General features: G+C 40.1%; 1 protein-coding gene across 1 annotated transcript in view; it reads left to right on the top strand.

Annotated features, from left to right (window-relative positions):
* The first annotated feature begins 8,904 nt into the window (after positions 1-8,904).
* The window catches only part of LOC146000122 (DNA repair protein Rad60-like), a 62,383-nt gene continuing 45,035 nt past the window's right edge, over positions 8,905-26,252 (top strand). The window contains exons 1-3 of the mRNA XM_083137470.1: positions 8,905-9,040; positions 20,907-20,956; positions 23,647-23,803. Coding sequence (XP_082993596.1) covers positions 20,911-20,956; positions 23,647-23,803 — 203 coding nt within the window. The 5' untranslated portion in view covers positions 8,905-9,040; positions 20,907-20,910. The remainder of the gene's footprint in view (positions 9,041-20,906; positions 20,957-23,646; positions 23,804-26,252) is intronic.

Below are 26,252 nucleotides of genomic sequence, written 5' to 3'. Positions count from 1 at the left end.
CTGGTAATAATATGTTTAAATATTGTATTTGTCTAACGATTGATTAAATCAAATACATTATTGAACATTATTGGAAAGCAATACTTGAAAAGTTAGACTGAAATGTTAACATTACAACAAAAATCTATTTTCCATCTTTTCCAGCATTTGACATTTTTTTCTTCTGAAATGTTACATGAAGGGAAGGGAGGGGGTTAATCTCTGGAAACATCTATGAACAAATTGAATTAGGGCGAACATTTTAAAAACAGTCCAAAATATGCACTTAACATCCCCAAACTTACACCCCACCCCAAAAGTTTCCAACACCCCCCCAAGGAAAAAATCCTGGATAAACCCCTGTCAACAGGCAAACATCCAGGGTTAACTGGCCTCCCAGAAGAAAGGAAGGGCGGAGAAAGAAGAAGAGCCTAGCAGCAACCTACCTACCTGGTCCGCTCGCTTAGGCTGATAGGTGCCCAGGTTTTACCTGCCCGGCTTGGCTGGGAGAACCCGGACCTTCCTTTCTAACCTGCCGTCCCTTTATAGGAGACACCGGTTGGCTTGCCAATTCCCAGCTAACGCCGAGGGTGTGGCGGCATCCTATAATCATTTTACCCTGCGCCCGTTATTCGGGAGTACCGATTGGTTTCGGCCAATTCCCGGCTGTGGTTGGGGTACTACGCACAACCTACTTTATTTTACAGGGAAACCCGTGACGTCAGCGGCGACCAAGGCCCTAAATAAAATTAGGTCCCCATACTCCCCCACACCTCACAGCAAGCAATAAATTGGATGTTCCCTGCCTCCCCACCCCTTATCTCTTCGAGACCAAAGGTGGTACAGGTAAAAGAACGTGCCTGGTAAGGGTTTCAGGTAAAGACACGTGTGTAAGTGTGCTAACGGACACCCTTGTGTTAAGATTATAATAAACATATATATATATATATATATATATATATATATATATATATATGTATGTGTTTATACCAGCTTAATCTTTCCTTACACCCAGCAAGCCCTGAGATAATTCTGAGTCCATGTTCTACGGCTGACAAAAAGTTAGCGCATATGGGTAGACTTTTGCCGTCCACCTAATTGCACGGTTTAGTGTGTTGAACGCAGTACCAGTACTCCTCCGCTGTGTTGTTAGTGTAGTGCGGAGCACGTGGGGAGGACGTTGCATGTTTTTCTAATATGGTAATCCACTTCACTTTCTACTTGTGATTAACATTTTCTGTTTGCAGTTAGGGGCATAAAATATAATATGTTCGGTTGAAAATATATTTTAACGCCGAAAGTGAACCTTTTGTGAACTATCGGTCATTCTTAGTTTATAATTCTTACTGGCCCCCGCAACTCGGGAGTTACGGGGGTGTTATTGACTCCACTGCATTTATCACATGTTCAATCTTTCGTTCAATAGTCCTTAATGCACATAGCGATATGCATAACTGGGAAAAGGGGTGAATTTCCAAGAAGCCGGGAGATAAGCTTCTAGGGGAGAGATTTCTTTTGTATTGCTGTCAGTTTGCCATTGTCAGTTGTGTTGTGTTCCTGTGATAAAATAACGTAATTGTTTCAACGTGATTTTATTTACCTCAGTTCCTCATAATCTATAAATGGGAGTAAAATATTTTCGGTTAGAAATCGCTTATTTACGAGTTACTATTATTCAGAATTTCTGGAAATTCAAGAACATAATATATTTTGGAAAGTGCCATTCGTTTAATATGTAAATGCGAACTTGATTTCCTGAAATAACAGACGTGATACGCCTTGAGTTTACACATTTACTTTGGATGCAATAATAATTATTATAATACGGTCGAGGCACATAGTAGTTCGGATTATAATTTAAACTGTAGGTCCAGTACCGATTAGCCTTACTGTGCATAAACTGGACTTAAAACACCAAATTAACCAATCAATAATAATAATAATATACCATTCTTATCTTCATATGCATTTATTATTATTGTTGATATTTGTAGTAGCAGTACTCGTCCCTATTCATTTGTGGTTGCTGTTTCGGCTATTGACTGAAATCACTATAGACACTCCCAATATTACTAGCTACTACTACTATTAAAATATGTGAATGGCTTGAGTACCCCTACAAGAATTTATTTCGACATCTATGTATTCTTCCGATCGAGAAAATGCATTGTAGTTTTTCAATACCCATTAGTGCAAAGGCACTAGTGTTGCCCACGAGACGAGACTTTGGCCTGTCTCGTCTCGTGGAAGTCTCGTGGAAATGCTGTCTCGTCTCGAAAATATTCGTTTGTCTCATGACACATGGTCAATTTCGTCTCGTCTCGAATTTTTAAAAGCCTGTCCCGTCTCGTCCCGTGGGCAACACTAAAAGGCACGAAATATGCCTAATGTGCACAATGATTGTAATCATACGCATAGCAATAAGACTTATCTGACCACACACAAAAAAACATGCGACTTACATTCATTTACCCGTCAACAAGCCTGTGTAGCGGAAATCGTATGTTGCTGGTCACTTTCATGGAAAGTGCCTGCTTTTGTTCTTCCATTTTTTTCTTTAACTTGTCACCTTGGTTTTGTTTTGATTTGGTGTTTTAAGTCCACTTTATGCACAGTAAGGCTAATCGGGACTAGACCTACAGTTTAAAGTGGGATCCGAACCACTATGTGCCTCAACCGGGTATCGAACCCGGGACCCCTTGATTACAAGGCGATGACGCTACCACTGCGCCATCGGGGAGGCCCTTAACTTGTCACCTATAAGCAACCTGTATATAATGTACGTATTCTTCTGAATCTAATCTTTACAATGGTGTAAGATACATATTACCATTTTCGTTGAAAAACCCTGTCACTAAGAAGAAAAGGTATCTCTTGCGGTCCGTTTCCAATACTAACTGCATGGGGAAAATACGGACAGCGCGTTGTATATTGCCAGGTATATCGTTGCTATGGCAACAGCGCCAGAAGTGACGTTCACTAGACCAGCGTATTGGGTTTAACTCATGCGACTTCTTCTTCTTCTTCTTGGTTATGTCCCTTATCACCTGAACTGGGGCGATCTTGGACAACGGTACTGAAGGGTTGGACAGACCATGTCTGACAACCCGCACTAAGAGATCTGTTCCAAGTCCCTCATCTGCTTATTCCAAGATCCGTATCCATCCGCTCCCGGCGGACACGCTCCGGAGGTCTGCTTGCTTTTCGATGTTCACTCGGCCTTGAGGGTAGGCAATGTTGATCAATAAATGCGTGTTTATAACCTGGTGTTGTGTTTACGGAGGAATCCGTATAGAAACCACAGGACTGCAGGACTGGGGTTATGTAGTAAAGTCGAAATGGACAAAGGGAATGGTGTTCCTATTCTAGCCAGGCACTGATAAAGTGTGGTTCGTGCTTGCTCGCGTAACGGGCACTGGAAAAAGATATGATTGATAGTTTGGATATCGGCGCCGCAGCCGCACGAAGGATTGGGTGCTAACTGTAATCTCGCCAGGTGTTGTCGAGTTTGTACATGGCCTGTGCGTAGGCGAAGTGCAAGTGTTATTACTTCTCTGGGCAAGTTCAGAGAACGGAACCAGGGGTTCCTGGTGCCGAGTTGTGCTACCCCTTTGTAGGTGGTGGTTTGGGCTAGTTCTTGAACAGACCAAGCATCCCAATTTGATTGGATTTTTTTTCGTACGCGTGGGAGTAGGTCGGTGTATGGCAATCGCAGTTGTATTACTTGCTCTGCCTCTCGAGCCCTTTTCGCGTAGGCGTCTACTCGATCTTGGAGGACGTTTAGGTCGCTATGTCCTTTGATAAATGTAAACGTCACCCTGCGGCCTGGGAACAGATTTTTGAGACTTGTTGTAGTATTAAGAAAATGAAGACAGTCATTCGGAAAGACGCTGCTCCCGTACGTGCTAGAGTTTGGAGGACGCTGAGTGCGTCCGTCAGAATAAGAGTGTGTGGGTATCTCTTGGTGTGGGCGTAAATCAAGGCGCGAAATATGGCATAACTTTCCGCCGAAAATATGGACGTATCGGATGGCAATCGATATTGATGGACGTCATCCGTCTCCACTGCATAGTAAGCGCAGCCCACTTCATTGCCGCTCTTGGATCCATCGGTGTAAATAAAATTCGCCGTGGGTCATCGTTCCCGATAGGAATGATGTGGTCCTCTATCTATATAATGAATTTCCGGGGGTGTGACTGGTGGGCCTGACAGCTGGTATAGCAAGGGTTGTGTGAATGTAAACGATTTGTGATAGGCCTCCCGGTCTATGTCATAGCAATCGTCTGCTGTGAGAACCTGAGCGGTTTCCCATTGTCGCTGTATTGCAAATGCCTTGTTGAATGGGTGCACGTGATTTTCCCATGTTTTGAATAAGAATTGGGTGGTAAGCGATTGACGTCGGTACATGAGTGGAACTTCGTGGCTTTCCAGATAGACGCTAATGTTGGGACTTGATTTCATTGTGCCGAGACAAATTCGTAATGATTGACGTTGCAAAGGTATCAAATCGTTGTAGCTGCTTGACGTGAGCCCCGCCGTATGCGGCCGCTGCGTAATCAAAGAGCGACCGAAAACAATGTTTGTAGAATAAAAGCATCACATAGGGGTGACTCCCCCAGCGAGTAGTAGCAAGACATCTTAAAATGTTATTGATTTGGCGTCCTTTTTGTGCGAGGTAGTTGATATGGACGTGCCAATTTAATTTTCGATCAAATCGGACCCCCAAATATGTGCCGGTTTCTACGATTGGTATGTCCCCGATCTGTGTTATGGTGTTTGGATAACAAGATCGAGGTCGTAAGTTAAATAGAATGATATGAGATTTGGTACGAGAAATTGTCAAACCCAAGTTGAGGAATTTATTGTCTAAGTTACGAAGGAGGTGTTGAGTGGCCAGTAAGCACTGTGTGGCATCGGGAGTGGTTAAATAAAAGCAAAAATCATCGGCAAATTGAAGGATTTGGAATTGCCCTAGCATCGGTGTGTGTAATCGTTGCGTGTAAATATTAAAAAGTAATGGACTGAGTGGGGATCCCTGCGGTAACCCGTGACTTTGTAGTCGGGGGCCAGCCAGTCTGTCCTGAAACCAATAGACTGAATTGCGCGCATGATATAATTGCCATACAATGTGTGCGAGATTGGGGTGGATATGAAGTTGGGCGATGTATGTGTGTGCAGAGGAGATCTATGGGTACGGAGTCGTAAGCTTTTTCAATATCTATAAAAATACCGAAACAGTAATCGCGTGTTACCTGACTATTCTGTACGGCCACTGTTAGTGTTGTGATAGCGTCTTGGCTGCCCAATCCCAGCCTTAAGCCCATTTGAGTAGGGGGAAAGTATTTTCTTTTCTCTAAGTTCCAAGTAATTCTGGAATGTAGGGTTTTCTCGAATAATTTCGCTAGGACTGGTATAAGGACAATTGGTCTATAAGATTTAGCTTCATTCTTGGGTTTGTTGGGTTTGGGAATAGGAATGACGAGATGTTTTGTCCAGTCCACCGGGACCTGTTTGCCGCGTTGTATATGTTGGCTATGATTTCCAGGCCAAAGTCAGGTATATTACGAAGTATTTCGTATGTAATTCCATCGTAGCCAGGAGCAGTATTTTTAACTGATTGAAGGAGAGATCGTAGTTCCGAAATTGTTACTGCGGGAAATTCTGGTGTGAAGTTGGCATCGGTGGGTGTGCGAGAAATAGGTCGCGTGGTCACGAATGGTGGTGTAATTATATCCATGAATTCCGCTTCCCACTCTCGTGTGAGATTGTTTTGTTTGACTATGTGAGGTTTGCGAAAGTTGTTAAATTTTCGCCAAATTGTTCCAATGGTTTCACGGCGATCGAGTGATTGACAGAAACGTTTCCACGCTTCCCGTTTCGCTTTCAGATATGTTTTTTGTGCTTGTGCTTGTAATCTTTTGAGCTCGATCCACTTGTCTTGTGTTGGGGCCCGACCGTAATTTTTCCACCGGAATTTTTTCAAATTTTTTATTTGTGCGCAAGTTCTGTTCCACCATCGAATATCGGGATATGTTTCGCGTTTGATGAATGATTGGCGCTGTCCACAGATATCTAGAGTGGTAGTTAGCGAGGTGATAAGTTGCGCATAAGATATTTCGGATTCGGAAATATCATCGTCGTTGTGATATTGAGACTCGAACGTTGGTGCGAATAAATCCCACTTAATTGTGGCTGTCCGCCATCTTTTCACCGGAACTTTGTTACGTTGTGGTACTGGATTATGCGGGAGGCTCTGAGTATTGAGCAGAAAGATTGGGTTATGATCACTGCCCCGAAGGTCAGGATCTTTATACCAGTAAAAGTGAGTAAATAATTCCTGGGAGGAAATGGTGAGATCGATGCTGGATGGCCGATTGCCATTTCTCGGGTAGTGCGTGGGCGTGTTGTCATTATATACTATAAAATCTTGTTGTTGAATCCAGGTTCGTACTGCGGTCCCGAGGCGATGCTCTTTGTCCCCTCCCCCCCATAAGGGTGAGTGGGCGTTGAAATCACCCATAAAGATGATGGGGCTCGGTAAGGCGTTCACAAGTTCTTGTAAATTGACTGGCGTGATACGTTGGGAATTATGGTGCGATGGGACATATATGGAGACTATTGTTATGTGTAAATGCCAGGCCCGGACGCGAACTGCGGAAATATCTACATGAAAGTCTTTAATTAACGTTAATCGAGGTGGAATTTGTACAGGTGCGTGAAATACGCTTTCGTGCACAAAGAGTACGTTACCGTTATTCGTATTGGGGGAACCATACATAGTAGTGTCCAACCCGATAACTTTCTGAATGCGTTCCTTTTACTTCTTGAAGGCAAAGGATCTTTGGACGATAGTCCGTTATGAGATCCAGTAGTTCCAATTTTCGCGCGGAAAAGCTGTTTACATTCCATTGTAATATATTCATGTTGTCGATACAGAAAAAAAAAAACGAAAAAGATCTAAAGGTGAAAATTTGGTTGAAGACTATATGTGTTAGGAACACCTGGGTGTCAAAGGATAGGTAATCAACCTGCTAGTATTGATAACAGATGGGTTGTGAGCGCTTGAATTCGCTGGATGAGCTTCGTTTGTTCTCGTATATTTGATATTTGTTGCACTGATGCCCATAAGGTCGGTATGAGTTCCAATAGTGATTTGTAGATCATTTGGTGGTCGGAGTGCTGAGCTTGCAGTGTTTCCGAAGGCGGCGATGAGACTGTGTTCGGGGGGCCCCTCCGGGTCGGGTGAGCGTTACGCCCAATGGGGGGAGAAGGGGTAAATTCTTCGTCCGATGTCGATGAACTAGATGTTGATCTTGTTTTTTCAACTGTGGGTCTTGGTGCCGTTACTTGTAGCTCTGCATGCTGCTCCATCGTGGTGGAATGGGGCACGGGAGGAGTAAGCTTTCCTGTCCAGCGGCGGGGATGAGTTTTGTTTTTTGGACGAACTGTCGCCACTGCCTGAGGCTTGTCGGTCTGTCGACCGCTTGGGGTGGGAGGTTCGGAAGCAAAATGATTCTGTAATGTGTGAAAGGGGCTATCCCATACGCCAAGTTGACGTGCTCCGTTCGATGGGGTCGGTATTGGTGTGGGGGGCAATTTGGGAAAGTCACGTTTGTTTAGTATGGGATTCAATATATCTTCCCGTGTTAAGGGCGGGTGGAAGTTGCCTTTGCTTCATAGTAGGAAATATTTTCTTCCGCCATGCGAGTTTGAATTGTTTGTTCTCTTTGCCAGATATCACATTTCCGGTCACGTGCCCCATGGGGGCCCTTGCAATTGCTGCAATGAGGGGGGTTGGAGCATCCTTCCCTGTGTCGTTCTTGGCCACAGTTTGCGCATTGGGGTTTGGACCTGCATTGGGCCTGGGAGTGATTATATCGGAAACAAGCAGAGCATTGTAAGACCGATCTGACGCGCGGTTTGACTGTTAATATTTCCCTGTTTATCAACACTTTTTCGGGCAAATGTTTGCCGTGGAAGATGAGGCAAATCAACTTTGTGTCCACGAGTTTAAAAGTTCCGTCCCCTTGCCAGATTTTTTTCTTTAGGCGTTTGGCGCACGTAACCCGAAAGGGTGAATCGATGCCATCGAGGATGTCCTGTTCCGTCACGTCATGTTCAATTCCATACACTAGCCCTTCCCTTTGGATCAAGCTATGCGGTATTTTCGCACGGACCCCAAAGGAGTCCAAAAAGTTACTGTTCCTAACGAAAGCGTTTGCGTGGTCTGCTGTTTGGAAAGTGGCCCGTACCCTGTTTTTTCCGCATTGTTCCACTAGGCACACGGGAATGTCTGCCTTCCGGAATTTGTTTCCTAGGCTGCCACTTGAAAGTTTACCGATGTTTTGGTTCTGCCCTTCTAATAGGACCACATAGGGGCCGGTGACTTCGGCCGAGTACCAAAGATTTGGGGGTCGTTGTTCCGGTTGGGAGTGGCGAAACATTTTCTCTTGATTGCGATCTGCTTCACTCACCACTTCCAGAGTCCTTTTACCTGAGCGTTGCACAGAGTCAATCATTGATACGTCATCATCATGTTGGGTTAATGTAAACTCTGTTGTGGCAAGGTCAAGTAATTCTTCCGCTGCCGTCCTCTCCCTCGGGTCCAACATGTCTGCATCCTGGGTGGGAACCGGCTGCCCGCCGGATTCCACGGTGATCTAATGGGTCGATGGCAAGATTGAACACTAATGTGAAATGGACACCAATCGATGCACTACTCGCTATGTGAGATTAACGGTGATGATAAGTACAAAGAAATTGAACCAATCACTCGCGAATTGCTGCTCCTTCGGATATGTATCGCTTTTCCTAGTGAACCTATCTCCACGAGCGCTCGTACGCGAATTCTCATGCGACTTTCGGAACATACACTTCTTCACGATAGAAGAAAAGGAAATAAACTAAGATCACAGATTACTTAATGTGTAGCACGGGCGGGATCTTGAAGTCTGAAGAGGGGAAAATAAAGAAAAGAAGAAGAATTCGTTACGTATATCATCTTTTGGATGTTGATGTGCACAATGTATTTTTAGTGATATAGGAAAATGTTGTAAATTATGTAAGTGTATTTTCTGTTAAGTAAATATTTTTGCTTTTCTTTATATTGCAACTAGTACTTTGAATCCCGGCCTGGGCATGGGTGTCCTTTGTTTTGATCATATCGTCACCCATCCTCATCTTAATACCCAAGTAAAATAAACCAAATTGATCCATCGACAATGATAATCTCAAATTCTACAATCTAAAACCCTGAAGTAATCGTATTTTCGAGGCCCAAGTTCCAATTGTGCAATATAATAAACAATTAAACAATGTATCATGTGGTAAAAATTTACTATCCTTCGGACACCTCTAATTTTTTTGTTTCGTCAATTTTTGACATTCGTACTTACGTATCTGCTTCGCGGAACATTCCTGAAGGTGTATCAACGTTGTTTTGATGAAATTTGAACTGTTTCCTAACCTAACAGAACTAACCTAACCATGCGCCAATGGTTCGTGGGGCTAGCGCCAATGGTTCGTGGGGCTAGCGCCAATGGTTCGTGGGGCTAGCGCCAATGGTTCGCAACTATTTCCAATTTCTAGATCCTGATACTAACACGACACCAAATTTTAACTATGTTTCCTAACCTAACAGAACTAACCTATCCACGTGCCAATGGTTCGTGGGGCTAGCTATTCTCCGCCGGAGAATTAATTTTCAACGAACAACATGAATTTCAGCTATGAAACATTCCCACATCACACAACACCTTCCCGATGTTCGACAATGCTACAGGAACTTATTACGGTAAGTAGTTTCTTCTGTAAAAATAAATAAATGTGTCCGAAGGATAGTAAACAAGTACCAATGACAATTTTAACTATGTTTGCCTAACCTAACCTTGCCGTGAATGGTTCGTGGGGCTATCCGTGCATGGTTCGTGTGTCTAATCTTATGCAGGGTGGCGACACACCTGGAAAAGTCAGGGAATTTGAGGTGTCAGGGAATTTGAGGTGTCAAAAAAAGTCGGGGAATTTTGTCTTGATTTTTTTTTGTTATTATTATTTTGATTTTTTTAACTGCACGGGAACAGGAAATCTTGTTACTAAGTTTCAACCTCAACCTTTAGGTCCCTTTTGTGCACACCACCACCACGACGCGAGAAACCAGTGATGGCAGGAGGAGAGAGAGAGAGAAATTTCCGGAGGGGCAGAAAAATGTGTTAAGCCTCTAAATAATACGTGGAAAATGCATTGAATTATCATTTTATCTTGTCCATATGGGAGTAGTAAGGGGACAGAACTGTCAATGGATGGAGGGGATGGGAGCAGGTGGCGCTGTCCAATAGTTGGCGGACGTCGTAGTAAGGCATTCTGGACAAACCGAAGGAACATAGAAACAAATACGCTCCATTGATACATACGAGTTTTGTCGAATATCGCCACCCGACAAAGTATCTCACTACAACGTGCAACAGAAATTACATGCATGGCACTCTTATGGAATTTATTTTTGTTGGATGTCTTCGGACTGCAACATCCAACAAAAATCGCATGCATAAACAAGAAGAGCTTTAGACTGCAAATATGCTGCTGGACTTTTATTACTCATCTGGCTCACTTCACCTTATTTAATGTAGCCGTGCTTACGAAGGTTTTCTTTCATCATCCTGACGTATTACTAGTTTCGCACAAGTTAACATACGTTTACAATGACATTGCACTATTCTTCGATATCAAGAAGAATCCAAGAAAACGGGATATAGCTATATTGAATACTATCACGAAAAAGTGAAACATAAATCTGCATTGATGAACGTTGTAAACTCCCAGCCTCAAAGTTATTGCAACACTAGTATTGCAATGAAATTAACGCCACTCTCCTGCCCTGTCTGTTTAAACTTGTGAGAGATGATCATTAATCTCTCACTGAGTGAGGTTAATGTGCAATATTGTGAAATAAATGCAAACCACTTTCTTCAAGAATTGACTTTTCTCTGCCAGCCCTGTTAAATTTTCACTTTCCATCTACTGATTTATAGGAGGGGTGGCCAGAAAGTAATTTCCAATTAGTAGGAACGTTGATTTTACGCAAACGCGATAACCATGAAAAATAGTAATTTCTGCGAAGTTGTGTTTATGAATGTACACTGATGTCTGGACACATTTTTCGCCCGTTCAAAATATCGAAATAATGCGAATTTGGCATAAAATGCGAATTGTTAGCATTTTTAGCAAAAAAATTTTAAAAAAATGTCTTAAAACAAAGAAAATTCCATGAAATCCACCATTCTTGTCTCTTCTAGGCCATGTTGTGTACATAGAACGTGCAAGTTTTCCAACATTTTATTCAAGAGTAAACTATAATGCTTGTTATACATGGAATAATTCCAATAGCCACATTATATCATATATTTCCCATGATTTTTTCAACTTCTATCAAAACCATTTGCATCACAGAGCAAAGTGGCAGGGTTCAAACAGGAGATCGAGTGCGTATCTACCGTCACACGGGAGCCACATCGTCAGTATTTGTCGCGCGAGATGTGTTTTTGAGTTACTAAGCTAAGTGTGCACCATCGGCATTTGTCGAGGGAGAAAAAAATGGAGCTCAGTCGTTAGGGCATATGACTACCATGCGAGAGACCCGGGGTCGATTCCCTGTGGGGGAGAACCTGGCTCTTTTCCACCTATTCCCACCCAGCGTCATATCAAGTGGGTACCTGGAGGAAACTTTGAGGGATAAAGGTAGCCAGGAGCATGGTGCTGATCACATCACCCATGCCTTCAGCCGTGATCAAGAAAGTGTGGGGCCCTAACTCTACACCCCTATACACCTTCATGGCAAACTGCAGGGGAGCACTTTACTTTTCGTGACAGTTTGATATATCAAACTGTCACAAAATTTAATAGACCATGTAACCTACAATTTAAAATAATGGTTTAAAAGCACAATGGAGTATTAAGTTTTGGTATATTTGGCTGAAAAAAAAATGTTCAAAAAAAAATTTTGGGAAACGTAACACTAAGAAGTCAAAGAAGATAATGCCAATTTTTGGTGCCATAATACGAGGGCTATTTTTTTTTTCAACCTCCGATAGGACATGAAATCATAACCACAGTGAATAGCAAAATGGGTTTATTGACAAAAGTTACGTACACGTATAATGTACTTTTCAACATAATCACCAACATAATTTATCGTACCGATGCACCAGCTTTCCAATACCCTCTGCAAAGAAAAGTGTGTCACCTGTCTGTTGAGCCAGGTCTGCCGAAGCTCCGCATTGGTGTGGAAGCACCATCCTCCTAATCACTTCTTCATCGCCTGGAAAAGAGTGATCAAACACTTCCCAGTGGATTCAATGAAGAAGGTCTTGGGTTGATACAGCAACATGCGGTCGGGCATTGTCATGAAGCAAGACAATGCCCGAAGACAGCATGCCTCTCCAGCACACAGCTCATTCGATGGTGAATTTTCGCTGCATTGTGCCCCTCTGCCTGTAGAAATCGTATCACACTATGCACCTTGCACTTGGCGGGAGAGTCGATTGTAGCAGACATCTCTATGTGCGCGTCGCTCAGCTTCAACTGAAGTTGGCCTTGGCAGTGGTGGTGGTAGTGGCTCGGGATGCCCCGCTTCACGGACCTGCTGGTGGCACCATTGGAGGTTGAAAAAAAATAGCCCTCGTATATCGGTATCTGTCATGTGAGATTGATTGATTTAATTTTTTTGGATGTGTCGCCACTTATGGTCAATATGCACCCTTCAGTATATACAGGGAAAATTCCTTTATCTATAACACTTACCTTAAAATTAAAAAGGAGGTATGGAAAATAACTTTCAAGATATTAAACTCTCACGAAGAGGCGTAGGCCATGTGACTTACAATTTAAAACAGTAGTTTAAAAACACCATGAAGGTATAAAATCTGATATTTGCTAGAAAATGCGACAAAATGAAAATGTGAATTTTGGGTAAACACTGAATAGTAAAAAATAAAAAAAATACACCAATTTAAAAAAAAAATCAAGGCCCCTACCGATTAGGAATAAATAAAACAAGAATATCAGTTGTAATTTATTGCATTAGTACCAGTTGAGTCCTAACCTAATTTTTGGCATAATCACCACCATTGTTCTGGCATTTGTCTTAGCATGGCACTAAATTTTGTATGCCCATGGCATATGTGTCTGACAGGAACTTTCTCTACCGCAGTGTAGCTGTCAAATACTTGTCCTGCCAGAAACCTCTTCAGTTAAACAAAGAGATGAAAGTCTGTACATGCAAGGCCAGGGATGTACAGGGAGTGGTCCAAGATCTCTCACTTGAAGTGATGCAAAGGGCCCGCGTGTACTGAACTGTATGTGGTTGTGCACATTTGATTGGCCTTCCGTGAATTGTCTGCACCATCAGTTTGAATCAGTTTCCAAATTCAAGCCTTAGAAGTACCTAATACTAACAAATGAAAATGACGTCTGGTCTGCACACCTCACACCAGTGGCGGCTGGCAGCTAGTATGATGGGTAGTGCCAACGTGATCAAGAAATCAAAAAATTTTCACTAGCATATGTCATAGAAATCTAATGAAAGGGGTAATTTTAATTGAACTTTGTTTACTAAAATTGCAGACAAAAATTTAGAGTTCCTAAGATTGGTTTATTTTACTTCGCATTTGTACTACTTTTGGCTCATCGCGAAGATAATAATGAGTGAACACTCACATAGAACACCGATGCCCAGGCCGAAATTCAAACCTGCAATCCCTGGCATCGTAGCATGCTGTGCGGAGGTCGGTCAGAGTTTCTAAAGTCGTTTTCACGTTCAGAAGACACAACGGCGCTTATGGAGAAACCGTACAGTGTTGCCAATACAGCGCTAGTTCACGTCGCTGGGAAATGATGACCTTCCTTCACAATGAAGGTGTTACATATTTTGTATATATAATGATAATTATATGTAATTATTAATATTATACTGTGAACGTTACAGTTACCCTTTTTACTATGATCCATTGCGATCACTACACGCGCGAGTGTAATGCACGAATATGACACTTCAGAAATCACTTAAAAAAGTAAAAATCACTGAGCGCTCGCACAACTGAAAACACTTTTTCGACAGAGGAAAAAAGTCTAAACAGACCAAAGCAGATCTCTCACTCAAGTAAGGGGAACCTGGCACATGGGTTAGATTCAAGTTGCAACCCAAACAAACAAATTAGTTATGGCCCACTTGAACTGATAAAAGGTCAATGACTCAAGCAAGGCATGTCATATTTCTATCTTGAAGCCCCATATTTTGTCACGTGTTGGAAAGCCTTTCAAAGGTTAATATGGTGTCTATGAATTTATGTGTACGTTGGAAACTGAAAGGTGATCTTCATTTCAGTATTAATGTCGACAGTAATGTAAACAAAAAGAACTGTATTTGTGACAGCACTAATTTTGCTTACAACAGCAGCATTGGTAATAATTGTCAATTATTAAATTTAAGTAATTGCAATTCTAGTGTAACAAACTGCATGAAGTTGTTATTTTATTTCCATTCAGTAAAAATATTAACTCTTAAACTTGGTGGTGATTAGCCGGAATGCTGCGGTGAGTCAGCTCAAGATGGCCAGACAACCTCTCCTTACTTCGCGCGTGGTTCGGGTTAAAAAGAAACTCCAAATGCATGGAAGTAATATTTCTGGGAACCTTTGAGTGGTTATAAAAAATAATTTCATTATTTTCTCCACAACTTTGTCGCTGGAAGTTTTTACTTGGAATTACAGAACATAAAATGGCCAGCGCCGACATTTTCTACTGCACGAATATAAAAAATCTCCACATAATTTATTTGAATATTTTTTAATACAAATATGCTTTAAAGTATTGATAAATTCTGAGCACCACCATCACCTATGACAATTAAAAAACTGTCAATTTTTTTCATAATGAATGCTTCAATTTTACGGCATGTTTCAACGTTAGGAATAAAAACAATGTAAAAATTTTGTTTTCACAGAAAATTTGAGTTTTTAATTTATCTAAAAATATGTAAGCAAGTTACCAGTTTTTTGTGTTCACCATCATATTCTCTACAAAATTTCCTGCAAAACTGCAGGTACCGATTTTAGTTAAGCTAAATTTGTAAATCCAGAAATTTCACAACAGCGACCTCGTATTTTCCCATAGAGCCCATTGTGTCTTCTGAATGTGAAAACGACTATAGGAAATAAATGCAACTATTAAAATTTCGACACCTGTCACCTTAAACATCAATTCTATTTAAAAATATCAAAAAAATGGTAAAGGTGAAAAGAGACAATTTCGCACCAGGCATGCATTTATTTAAATATCGTCGGAATTGGCACTGCTACTAAAGAAAATCCACGCATAATATGAGAATATGAATTTCTCCCCATGTTGCAAGTGGAAGCGGTTTTTAAAGTTGATTATTAAGCTAGATACCATGTTTGAAAAATGTGATGAATACGTACTTACAGAATCCCATGTATTCCTTATGGAGAGACAACTTCAAATTGAAGTTACGGCTAAACAAACGGGAGTTTCGACTATTTCTAGCGCAAATATAATCTTCAATGGATCCTTTACCCGATCATATATTTTTTTCCGCTATCAGAAGTTTGATATCTCCAAGAAAACGAGTAAAATAATTCTCCTATAAGCGTAATGTATTTCTCCTTGCCTCCTACAGCCATCCTGGCAGTGTTGCCAAACCTGATGTGCATAAAAGAGCTACATTTCACCAAGAGCTAAAGATGACTTTCAAGGATCTCGATTAACGAAGGCTGCATAAAGTGTCTCTTAGGGTAATTTAGGTGTCAGAGGGGTGGGGGCGCTGCTATTACCGTTACATTTAAAGTGATGGAAATGTATTCTTAGTTTTCACCCCCTAGATTTGGCGGCATTACCCATCTCAATAATTTTATAATGTTCATATGAAATCGAAATTAAAGGATTCCCGGATAATAATACTGACATCTTCACCTTAAGACACAGCTCTATATATAAAAATACCTGGGGAGGAAAGAGGGGTGTGGGTGACACAGCCTATATATGAATATCATGTCACATGCAAAATGTACACTCATGGCAAAAGTTGGTCCTTATGGGCCGGAGCCAGTGGTGGCATCATGGTGGGGTAGAGGGCGGGTGCCACAGTTCACAGTAACGAGTTTGCAACTATGTCAACACAATGTGATAGCTCTCGCGTCGTGCCACGACGTGACCTGGCACGGCTGCTTGTCTTATGGCTCCCACTGGGTTACCACCCCACCTCCTTGCTCATTAACTGCAGAGACTTTTTCATGCCTCGGCACAGGCCTCTGCACTCAGGCCAGGTTATGCTGGCCCAGAGCAAGTGAGAGAACAGCTGGGGATGCAGCACAGGAATTGAGGCGGCCGTAAGCTGGAACACTTATGAGATTCGAATCTCCTCGTTCGTAAATGTATTAATTTAACTATATTTTGGCAAAGCAAGTGCTATTTCTTTTTCTGAGGGTAGAGCCATGGCACGGCGGCTCTCCCCTTAGAGCCACTGCTGCCTCACATGATTGCTGGTGGCTCTGTGCCAAATTCTGAGCGTTCAAAAATCTGATTACTACATGTAGGCTACATCGCAGTTGGTGGGAGACTGTATGAGAGCTGCAACCTTTAACCTAGAACTGTCCTCAAACGGCTCCATTGCAACTGTACCAGATTACAGCTACATGCCACTTCTTCCTGCCTGCAGGTGTGTGTGTCAATCTCCGACCACTAGTGCTGCGTATAGGCATAATTGAAGCTTTTTTTTCAGGATGCCCCTCGTATATGAACTTGCAGAAGCTGTTATTAACAGTGTGTTCCTGTTTTAATGTGTGGTTAGCTAAATCAGGTACATATACAATGCAATTCTATAAATTACTTGTGTCAAATTTCTAATACCTACATACCCTTTTCGTCAGCAATAATGGTATAACTGCTTGTTGTCAGTTTCACAGTACTTCACTTGGATATACTGTACTGAAACAGATATCCCATTGATAATGTAAGGAAATATGACACTTTCTTTTGTTCAATTCAATGTATCAACATATAATACCGAGAATGTATAAGAAGACTGATAAATTACAAATTGTATTTCTTAGTCAATCAGTCTTCACTCTTATCTCATTTAGTCGTAACTTTAAAAATAATCAAGTATTTTATTTTAAACTTTCTGTGTATGATAAATTTCCGTAATCCTTTCCTAGCTTGAGAATTGTAATAATTTTCCAAATTCACTATTTTGCTATTTGAATTCAAATTATAGAGAATAGAGAAATTAAGTCAATTTCATAGAAGATAATATTGGTCCTTAACAAATCCATACCTGGAACTGTATGAGTTTATTAATTCCATTTGCAAAAACATCGATTTAGTTTAGTTTGCAATTGTCAGGGAAAAATGTAAATTTTGTCCTGGAAAACCTGGAAAAGTCAGGGAATTTCATTTCTGCTTGTTTGTAGCCACCCTGCTTATGGTGTGTGGGGCTGTGTGTGCATGATTCGTGGGGCTATCCGTGCATGGTTTGTGGAGTTTTGGAACCTGGAAAAAAAAAAATCTGTAACACGAAAGTAGGAATTTTTCAGTTAAGATGGTTTGAAGCACTGCATCCCACAGATGATAGACAACACTAGTCAAGATTTGCTCGCCATATTGTGTGTAACGGAAGCGAGAAAGCAACGAACAAGAAATACTTGTAATGTGAAAAATTACAAATTATTTCAGTGAAAGAAGCAAAATCCCACCTTAAATAATGTTTTACAATGCATAATAGGTAAGTACGAATGTAAAAAAATAAGGAAAAAGACGAGAGAAATGTGTTTTGCCCATATCAAACTGTTACCCATGTAACTAATCATCTGACTTACTTGACCTAAAAGTTATAAGCGTGAATGGGTTACAGCGATGCTGAAAGTTAAATCCAGCCTCCACATACAAAAATCTGCCTGCTAGTGATTGCTCACATGATTTGTCAGATATGTGTCACAGTACTTAAATTGGGGGCCAAGGTCTCATTGTTTAATTCAGAACTGTTGATGATATAGATGCATTTTTAACAATGTTCGATTTCTATTTATGTCTGTATGAACATAATTCATCAGGTTAGTGCATGATTTGTGGAAGACTATTTTTCTTCCATGTATGTTTGCATGCAGCTGTTTGGGTACTCTTGACCATGGGCATCCCCAGAAATTTTCATAAGGGGGATTGAATCAAAGATGTCGAGGACACCCCTCCCCTCAAAAATATTGTGATACAGACCAGTGACATATGCAGAAGTTTGTTAAAGAGTTAAAAGTTTGTTAAAAGTAAAGTAGCAGTTTTAGTTTAGTTTATTTTACCATCCAAAAAGTTTCTTATATTAATAAAATAGTACTTGTTACAACCAAGATTACATAATAGTAGCTGGGCCTCCCCGTTGGCACAATGGTAGCGTCGTCGCCTTGTAATCAAGGTGTACCAGATTCGATACCCGGTGGATGCACATAGTGGTTCGGATCCCACTTTAAACTGTAGGTCCAGCCCCAATTACCTTACTGTGCATAAAGTGGACTTAAAGTGCCAAATCAATCCAAACCAAACATAATAGTAGCTAACATTAGTATCAGTAGGAGCAGCAGCAGCAAACACAGTATTATAAGAATCTTCAAAACGTGTGAAAGTAACAAATTAAAAGAGTTTCAGTGTTGCAAATTATGAAAGTTTCGTACCAAATTCGATATTTCAAGACCATTTTTAAACAATGACGCAAAATGAGGTGAAATAAAGTTCTTTGCTTAGAAATTACTGTAAATTGAAAAAAGTAGATGAAAATTTCCAGGAGGTGGACTGGCCGGTTTGACCCCCCACCCCCCACCCCTGCCGACACCCATGCTCTTGACCCTCTGTATTCCTCGAGAAAGTGAAATATTTTTCATGCTTTATGAAGATTGTATTGTTTGAAAGTTTTCAGTTGTTTTAGTTCATGGAAATGTGTTAATGTGAATGTAATGCTAATGTACATACACAGTGTGTCTACAAAGTTCTAAGACTGGCAACATTGTAACAAGATAGATGCTGCAATGTGCCATTTGGCACATGTATTTCGTAGTGTCACATGTAGTGAATGTGTAGTGAAATTGGTGTCTGATTCGGTGCAATACTGAATGAGTTACAGCTTTTATACTAGTGCAGTGTTTTGTACCCTCGTCATGCATTTGCAAACAGAACAACCGGTGGCGATTAAGTTTTGTGTAAAACTCAGTAAAATCCCTTCAGAAACCGTTGAAATGCTGAAAACTGCTTACGGCAAAGACACCTTTTGTGAATCCAATGTTTTCATTTGGCATTGTAATAGTCAGGAAGATGTGGCGGATGATCCCAATGAGGGCCGTCCCTCCACCAGTCGAACTGGGGACAAAAACTGAATTAAAAATGGGCACAGATTACGATGCGTGAAACCAGAGTTGTTTGAATCTGGTGCTTGGTTCCTGCAGCACGGCGATTATTGTCCAACAGTTTTTTGCACGGAAACAAGTGATTGCGTTAAACCATCCGCTTTATTTGCCAGATTTGGCATTGGCTGACTACTTTTTATTCCCCAAATTCAAATCCCACCTGAGGGGCCAATGTTTTGACACCATTTTGGAAATTGAAGAAACTGTAACGAGGTATCTAAACACAATCCCAAATGAAGATATCCGCAGGGGCATCCAGCAATTGTACAGCCACGTCACTAAGTGCGTACACTTTGGAGGGATATGCATCGAAAACTAACCAAGGCTTATGGCCAGTCTCGCATAGTTACGCTTTTTCATTAAGCCAGTCTTAAAACTTTGTAGACACACTGTGTATGTTACCTTAGTGTGAAGCAGAACAGCCCGAAGGCTTCACACAAGTGAATATTCACCCAACACGACATTCCACAACAGGAGCACGTAAGACGTTGCATACCTTTTCATAAATGCATTATAAAATAAAGTAAATCAAGCACGAAGTATTGAAAACTTATGAAACCAAAGTAGAAGTGAAATTATTGTTAGGAGTGTTAGATTTATTGCTGTTTATAATTTTACGTGCTTTGATTGCTTGATCTTTTACTTGTTTTCTTTAGCTATTTGAGTGTTCATACAATTAATTTTTACTAATAAAAAGTGACTCCAATATGGCAGGCTTTTACTTATGGGGCGCCATGCTTTTGGGATCAACTATCAGCCTTGTTTGTATTTTCCATGCTCTGGAACCAATTTTATATTACGTAAAACATCGAAATCTGTTGATTAATAAAAATTCAACAATTCTCGAGGTATTGCAGTGGGTCAATGGCCCCGCTGTTTTTTTACTGACATCTACATCATGTGATTGATGGGTGCGAAGTCATTTAAATGTGTCTTAATGCTTTGTTGGTTAGGTGGGTCAGGTTCAGGGTTCTTAGCATTAATGTAACACCCATAAATGCTTTAAATAGCTGATCGCGTCATTCAAACCTTGGTGAAAATACAACAGTGACCTGTTTTGAAGACCGCAATAAAGAAAAAAATTGCTCCTTCCTGGGAAGTGTTGTTGCTTGCTTAAGCTGCTTTTTACATTTTTTCATCAATAAATAATACATTATATAAACTGTGCTACTTACTTCCACAATTATTTTCAATTTCCTGCAAGAGGACTTAATTCTCCTATAAAACTTGGCAAAATCATTAAACATTTCAAACCTTTACCAAAATTAATTTCTCCACACACTTCTTTTCGCAATTGTTTCAAATATTCTGTTCTAAATGTATGCATCCCTCATTCTTATGTACAATTTGCAAAAGTATTGACTAGAGTGGCCAGATTCTGTCAAGGATATTATTCTAGTACTGTCTGTATGTTATAAGCAATGATTTTTCAGTTTTTTTATATTCATTTGATTTTCTGTTATTTCTTTTCAGAAACATGGAGAATTTTAATGTTTACACTAATACTGCAAGCAAATTTAGAGGTAGGAACTTGTAAACTACATTTCTTTACATACAGATGTAGAGAGGATATCTGCTGACTACAAATTTCTTGTATCATAGAAATAATTGGTTTTAGGAATTATTTATGTATTTTGCATAAATTTTATTTGCAAACTTAAAAATAAAATCCACAGAAACTTAATGAAATTTAGACATACATAAAGATTTGGAAATTACCTTTCCACAGGCACTTCAATGTTATTTTCACAGACGTTCAAGCTGATGACAGGCCTGGAATACCAGGAATATTGTTTTCAGTCTTAGAATTCCCAGGAGTCTTAAGTTCAAATTCCAGCCTGAGCATGTATGTACTTTGTTAGCGTCCCTTTATCACTCATCTGCACCATAGCGTCTAGCCAAAAATGGAAGAAAACCAACACTCATTCATTCATTCATTGTATTCTGCCCAGGGACAGTTCTTTCCTTCCAACCTCCATGCTGTTTGATCTTCAGCTCTTTGTTTTGTAGCATCGTAGGACCCATTTATTTTGATGATGTTAATAATTTGGAATCTTCTTGTTTCCTGGATCTTCTTTCCTTCAATAGCATCCCTTCTTCTCATCCAGTGTCATAACTAATTTATTTTTCTCTTGATGATAATCTCCAGCATTGATCTCTTTTCCCCAACTCTTTCTAGCAATGTTTCATTTCTCACTTTTCCTGTCCATTTCACCCGTTCCATTTATCTCCATAACCACATTTCCAGAGCTTCCATTTGCTTTTTCTCACTTGTTCTGTGTCCATACAGAGCCACACTCCCATGCAAAGCATTTCATTAGTCATTCCTTTCCCTGCTGTTCTTACTTTTATTTCTTGGCTGCATTTCATATCACTGCTTATGATGCATACAATATATTAAAGCTGTCTATTTGATCGATTATATTACTTTCTGATACTCACATTTGCCTTCCTCTGCTTTCTTCCAATCACCATTGCTTTCATCTTCTTCACATTTATTCTCATCCTGAAGTGTTCACAGTGGGTATTCATTTCTGCTAGCATGGCATTTGTGGTTCTTTTCATTTTCTGCCAACAGGGTCATATCATCTGCAAATCTTACACAAAACAACACTAAATAATAAAACTATGGATGGGACAGATGAATAGGTACCAATTCTCTTGGTGGTTTTTGCAGTTTTTGATGTCACCCGTTGTCCCATATGTTCATAATCTTCCACCTCTTTCATCCCCTCTGTGAACCTTCTGTGCCATTCAGAGGTGCATGTGACATGGTGTTGTCCTTGTACATCTCCCGTAATTGAAGACACCCTGTTGGTGTTTTACTGTGTTGGTGTTTTGTTCAATTTCACCAGAAATTCAAGGTTCACACAGAGCTCATAAGCACACTAATAATCATAGCACGATGACAGCACCCCTCGTGGATCATCACTAGGACTCGGAAGTTACTGACCTCTCAAAAATGACCTGCAGACTGACCTTAAAACGACCTAAAAATAATTTTCACTCTAAAATGAGGTTTTTTTTTTTTTTTTTTTTTTTTTTTGTTTTTTTTTGTAAATTACAACAGAGTAGTTGGATAATTAGATAAAACCTGTTGTTTGGTGTTTTATATTGAAGTAAAGGAAAAAAATAAGTGCTAATGTAGTTTTCTTTATTGTACTTCAAGGATTTTCTGTCATTCACCTCCTTTCAAAGTGGCCTTGCATGATGCAGTTGTATTTCGCATACACCAGATTATATATTATTTTTATATTGTGACTAAAACCCAAGATTAAAGCAATTTACTGCCGAACAAGGGAACCTCAAAGTAGGCTTTAAACAAAGTGTTTTAAGTGCTGGAGGAAAAATAAACATACCACAATTGATTGTCAATCCTTTGCCAAGTTTTCAGTTAAAAATAATATTGTGAATTTGATAAAAGACAAAGTCAAGAAATTTAAATACATAAATTATGCTAGCAAATGCATTTAAAATTTACGAAACAACTGGTGCCTACTCACCGGGAATTCTAGGAATTCTGCATGAATTATTGGCTCCGGGAATTATGCATGATTTCTGCGTGATTTTTTCTCCATACACGTGAAAAATTCCAACTTTGAAATCCCAATGATTTTATACATATTTATAAAAGTGCCGAGGCAAGTTTTGTCACAGTTTAGCTTATTTTTATCAAGGAAGGAAAATAAACCTCGTGGAAAATAAAACACAATTCTCTCATTCGATTAATTTGTTAGTGTCCTTTACAGAACAATCTATCTGACAGACGAAGATTTTTGCAAAATAAGATATCTTGAAGTTGATTACTTAAATTTGATTTTAAAATACTTATACAATTAACATTTTTTTTGTATTTTAGTATATTCTGTAACATTTGTGACTTGTGTTTGTAGATGTATTTCGAGCCTGAGTGTGAAATGTCAAATGTAAACTGCACCTTAAATTAAATATTTTTTAAAATATATATTGTTTAATTGAATTGAATTAGAATTTTTGGAGACATTGGAATCACACATACTCTTTATATTGATTTTGTGTGTGTGTGTGTGTATGTGTGTGTGTGTTTTTTTGTGTTTGTGTGTGTGTGTGTGTTTTTTTTTGTGTGTTTGTGTTTGTGTGTGTGTGTGTGTGTTTGTTTGTTTGTTTGTTTGTTTGTTTGAGAGGTTCTTTTGTATTTGTCCTGTATAATTCATGGTTATCTCTGATATTTTAGCTTACAAGGAAGCTGTGGTCACTAACTATGAAGCTGTTAATGATGAAATTGAATTATCCCAGTTTGTGGTGGAGTCTGTGTCAAAAGGAGAGAAGAAGCAACAGTCTAATTCAAGAAAAAGCAAGAGAAGGAAGAAGACAAATTCTGTTGCTAATGAGTAAGTACTTCTGCAATCATTTTATTGTTTTTATTTCAAATATGTACAGGTGTTTAGGCTGTATTTAATATGTCAAATAATTTCCACATGTTATTCTCATTATTACATCTTATCATATGCTTACAGTATATGTGATGGCACAGTGGTATCGTTGTTGCCTTGTAATCAAGGGATCCCGGGTTCAATACCTGGTGCAGGCACATAGTGGTTCGGATCCCACCAAATCTCTACCCAAATTTTTAGAGCCACCTCTGACTATTGTGTTGCTTTGTAAACAGTTTCCAGGGATGGATTCCCTCACATGGCGCATTTCTGTGATCCAACTTTAAACTGTGTACAAAGCCCAAATTAGCCTATCTGGGGATGATATAGTGAAATTTAAATAATTACTACAATTTTTGAACCCACAAAGCAAGATCATGCCCATATTTATTTGCTTATTTTATGATAAGATAACAAATAACCCATGGTGCAACAGCTGACCGAGGTGGAAGATCATCCAACCAGTTACAGGGTGACGTGTGGTCAGCACGATGAACCCCCAGTTGTTGTAGATTTCCATGACTCATTCGTAGCTCCCCAATTTCCTCACGATGATGGGTGGCCACCAGTCTCATAGGCAGGCCAAAATCTCAATGAGAAAAGTTGTTACTCCTCCCCCAGGAGGCTCGAATCTGTGCCCAAAACATGATACCTTAGACCACATACTACAGTTTGGCACTTTTCGAAATCTCTAGGTTAAACACACTATGAGATTAATGTTGATTAGACAGACAAACATCTATCTGTTACCCAGAATTTGTATCCAGGATTTTTGGCCTCATCGTATGCTAAGCTAACAGCCAGACCACAGAGGGTGGCACATAATATTTTATAATGTAACTCTAGTTATAATTTCAGTTAGACTTTTGATTATATCATTCAGGTTTGATACTCCCTTCACTGTGCATTGATAACTAAAATTTGAGCATCTTCTCTAGTGATCAGTTTGCTCTTTAAGTCACCAGGAAACATGCTGGATAAAAAATCATGATTTTTTTTCATTTAAATCATTTTTTTTAAATTTTATAAATAAATACACTTTAATTTGCTTGCATGTTTTTTGGCACTGTACACATAGATATATTTTTTTTTCAGCGGCATGCATTCTGGGTACGCAAGGTACGCAACGCGTACCCACAACACAATAAGAAAATAATTAATATTTTATTCGCCTTCCCTGAACATGAAAATTCGACAATTATCGTTCCAAACTTCCACTGCAAGAAATTCAGATTTCCGCATGAACACGCTACTGCCAGCCTTGTGTCATCTGCACTATCTGGCCTTCCTGGATGCAGTCCCGAACGATCCCGATGTGCCTTCGGTGACCCACCCGATCCGCGTTTCTGCCGATTTCCGCAAGCAAACGCAGCCGCTTCTCTTGAGTACCCTAGAATTTCGGAAGGCAACCCCATTAGCTCAGATCGGCCCCGACCATATGTTTGGGTCTGCCCACGCTCGCCTCATCGTACGTTTCCCTGTTCAAACCACAGAGGTCTGAGAAGCCAGGGTACCAAGGATTTTGGCAGCGTTTGCAGTGTTGGCAGTAGTCAACATATATTTCTTTCTGGAATGTTTAGCTTACTCACATTTAGCAGTCACGCGTAGACACTGTGCTCGATTGCAATAATAAAAAAATGATTGCTAAGAGGAGGGCAAGGATATTTTGTGGTAGAATATATGCATAAACTATCAGATATAAAATATTTATGCGAGGTTAAAATTACACTAGCAAGGTTTTTGCCTTAGGGAGGTGAGGATAGCAGAATGGACTGACTGACTGAGGATTGAGTTTTGCACGTGAACCCCTTTTTGGTGGCTTCACCGTCTCAGGGGGAAATTATGTGAACAATTTGCAAGTTTCACACAATACTCAGAGTATGAGAGTATCTGTTTATCCCATTCCAGAGATCAACATTTTATTTAAGTTCATTTGCATTTCAGCCTATAAGTTGATGAGGATGGGTGTTGAGTTGACTATTGACCTGACAATATGAATGAATAGAAAAACAAAAATCATAAGTAAACACAATGCTACTATGGTATTCGATAATGAGGCCCCCCCCCCCTACAAGACATTTAAAAATGTGGAGTATATGGATGGTATATTGTGCCCAACATTTCTTTTTTAGCTTTTGAACTGTGCTGGGATGAATACCATTGTATGCTGATGCATTTTTCTCATGAGCTTTATTATCTTTTTTCTACAAAATATTTCATCAACTGGCAACTCCGAGCCATTATCCACAAGAACGCGCTGTTTTCGGGGCGGCAGACACTTGTTTGTTATCGTGGGAGGTTGACTTTTGCTTTCTTCTGTGGTGTGAAATTTGCAGAAAGTGTTTCCTTCATATTATTTGCCTGTTTGTCGGTTTAGTGAATGGGGAGGGCGGAGAGGATTCGGGAG

This window comes from Lepisma saccharinum, chromosome 16 (assembly GCF_977018435.1).
Source record: "Lepisma saccharinum chromosome 16, izLepSacc3.1, whole genome shotgun sequence".
NCBI lineage: Eukaryota > Metazoa > Arthropoda > Insecta > Zygentoma > Lepismatidae > Lepisma > Lepisma saccharinum.
This window is presented reverse-complemented; position numbering and strand designations above follow the sequence as displayed.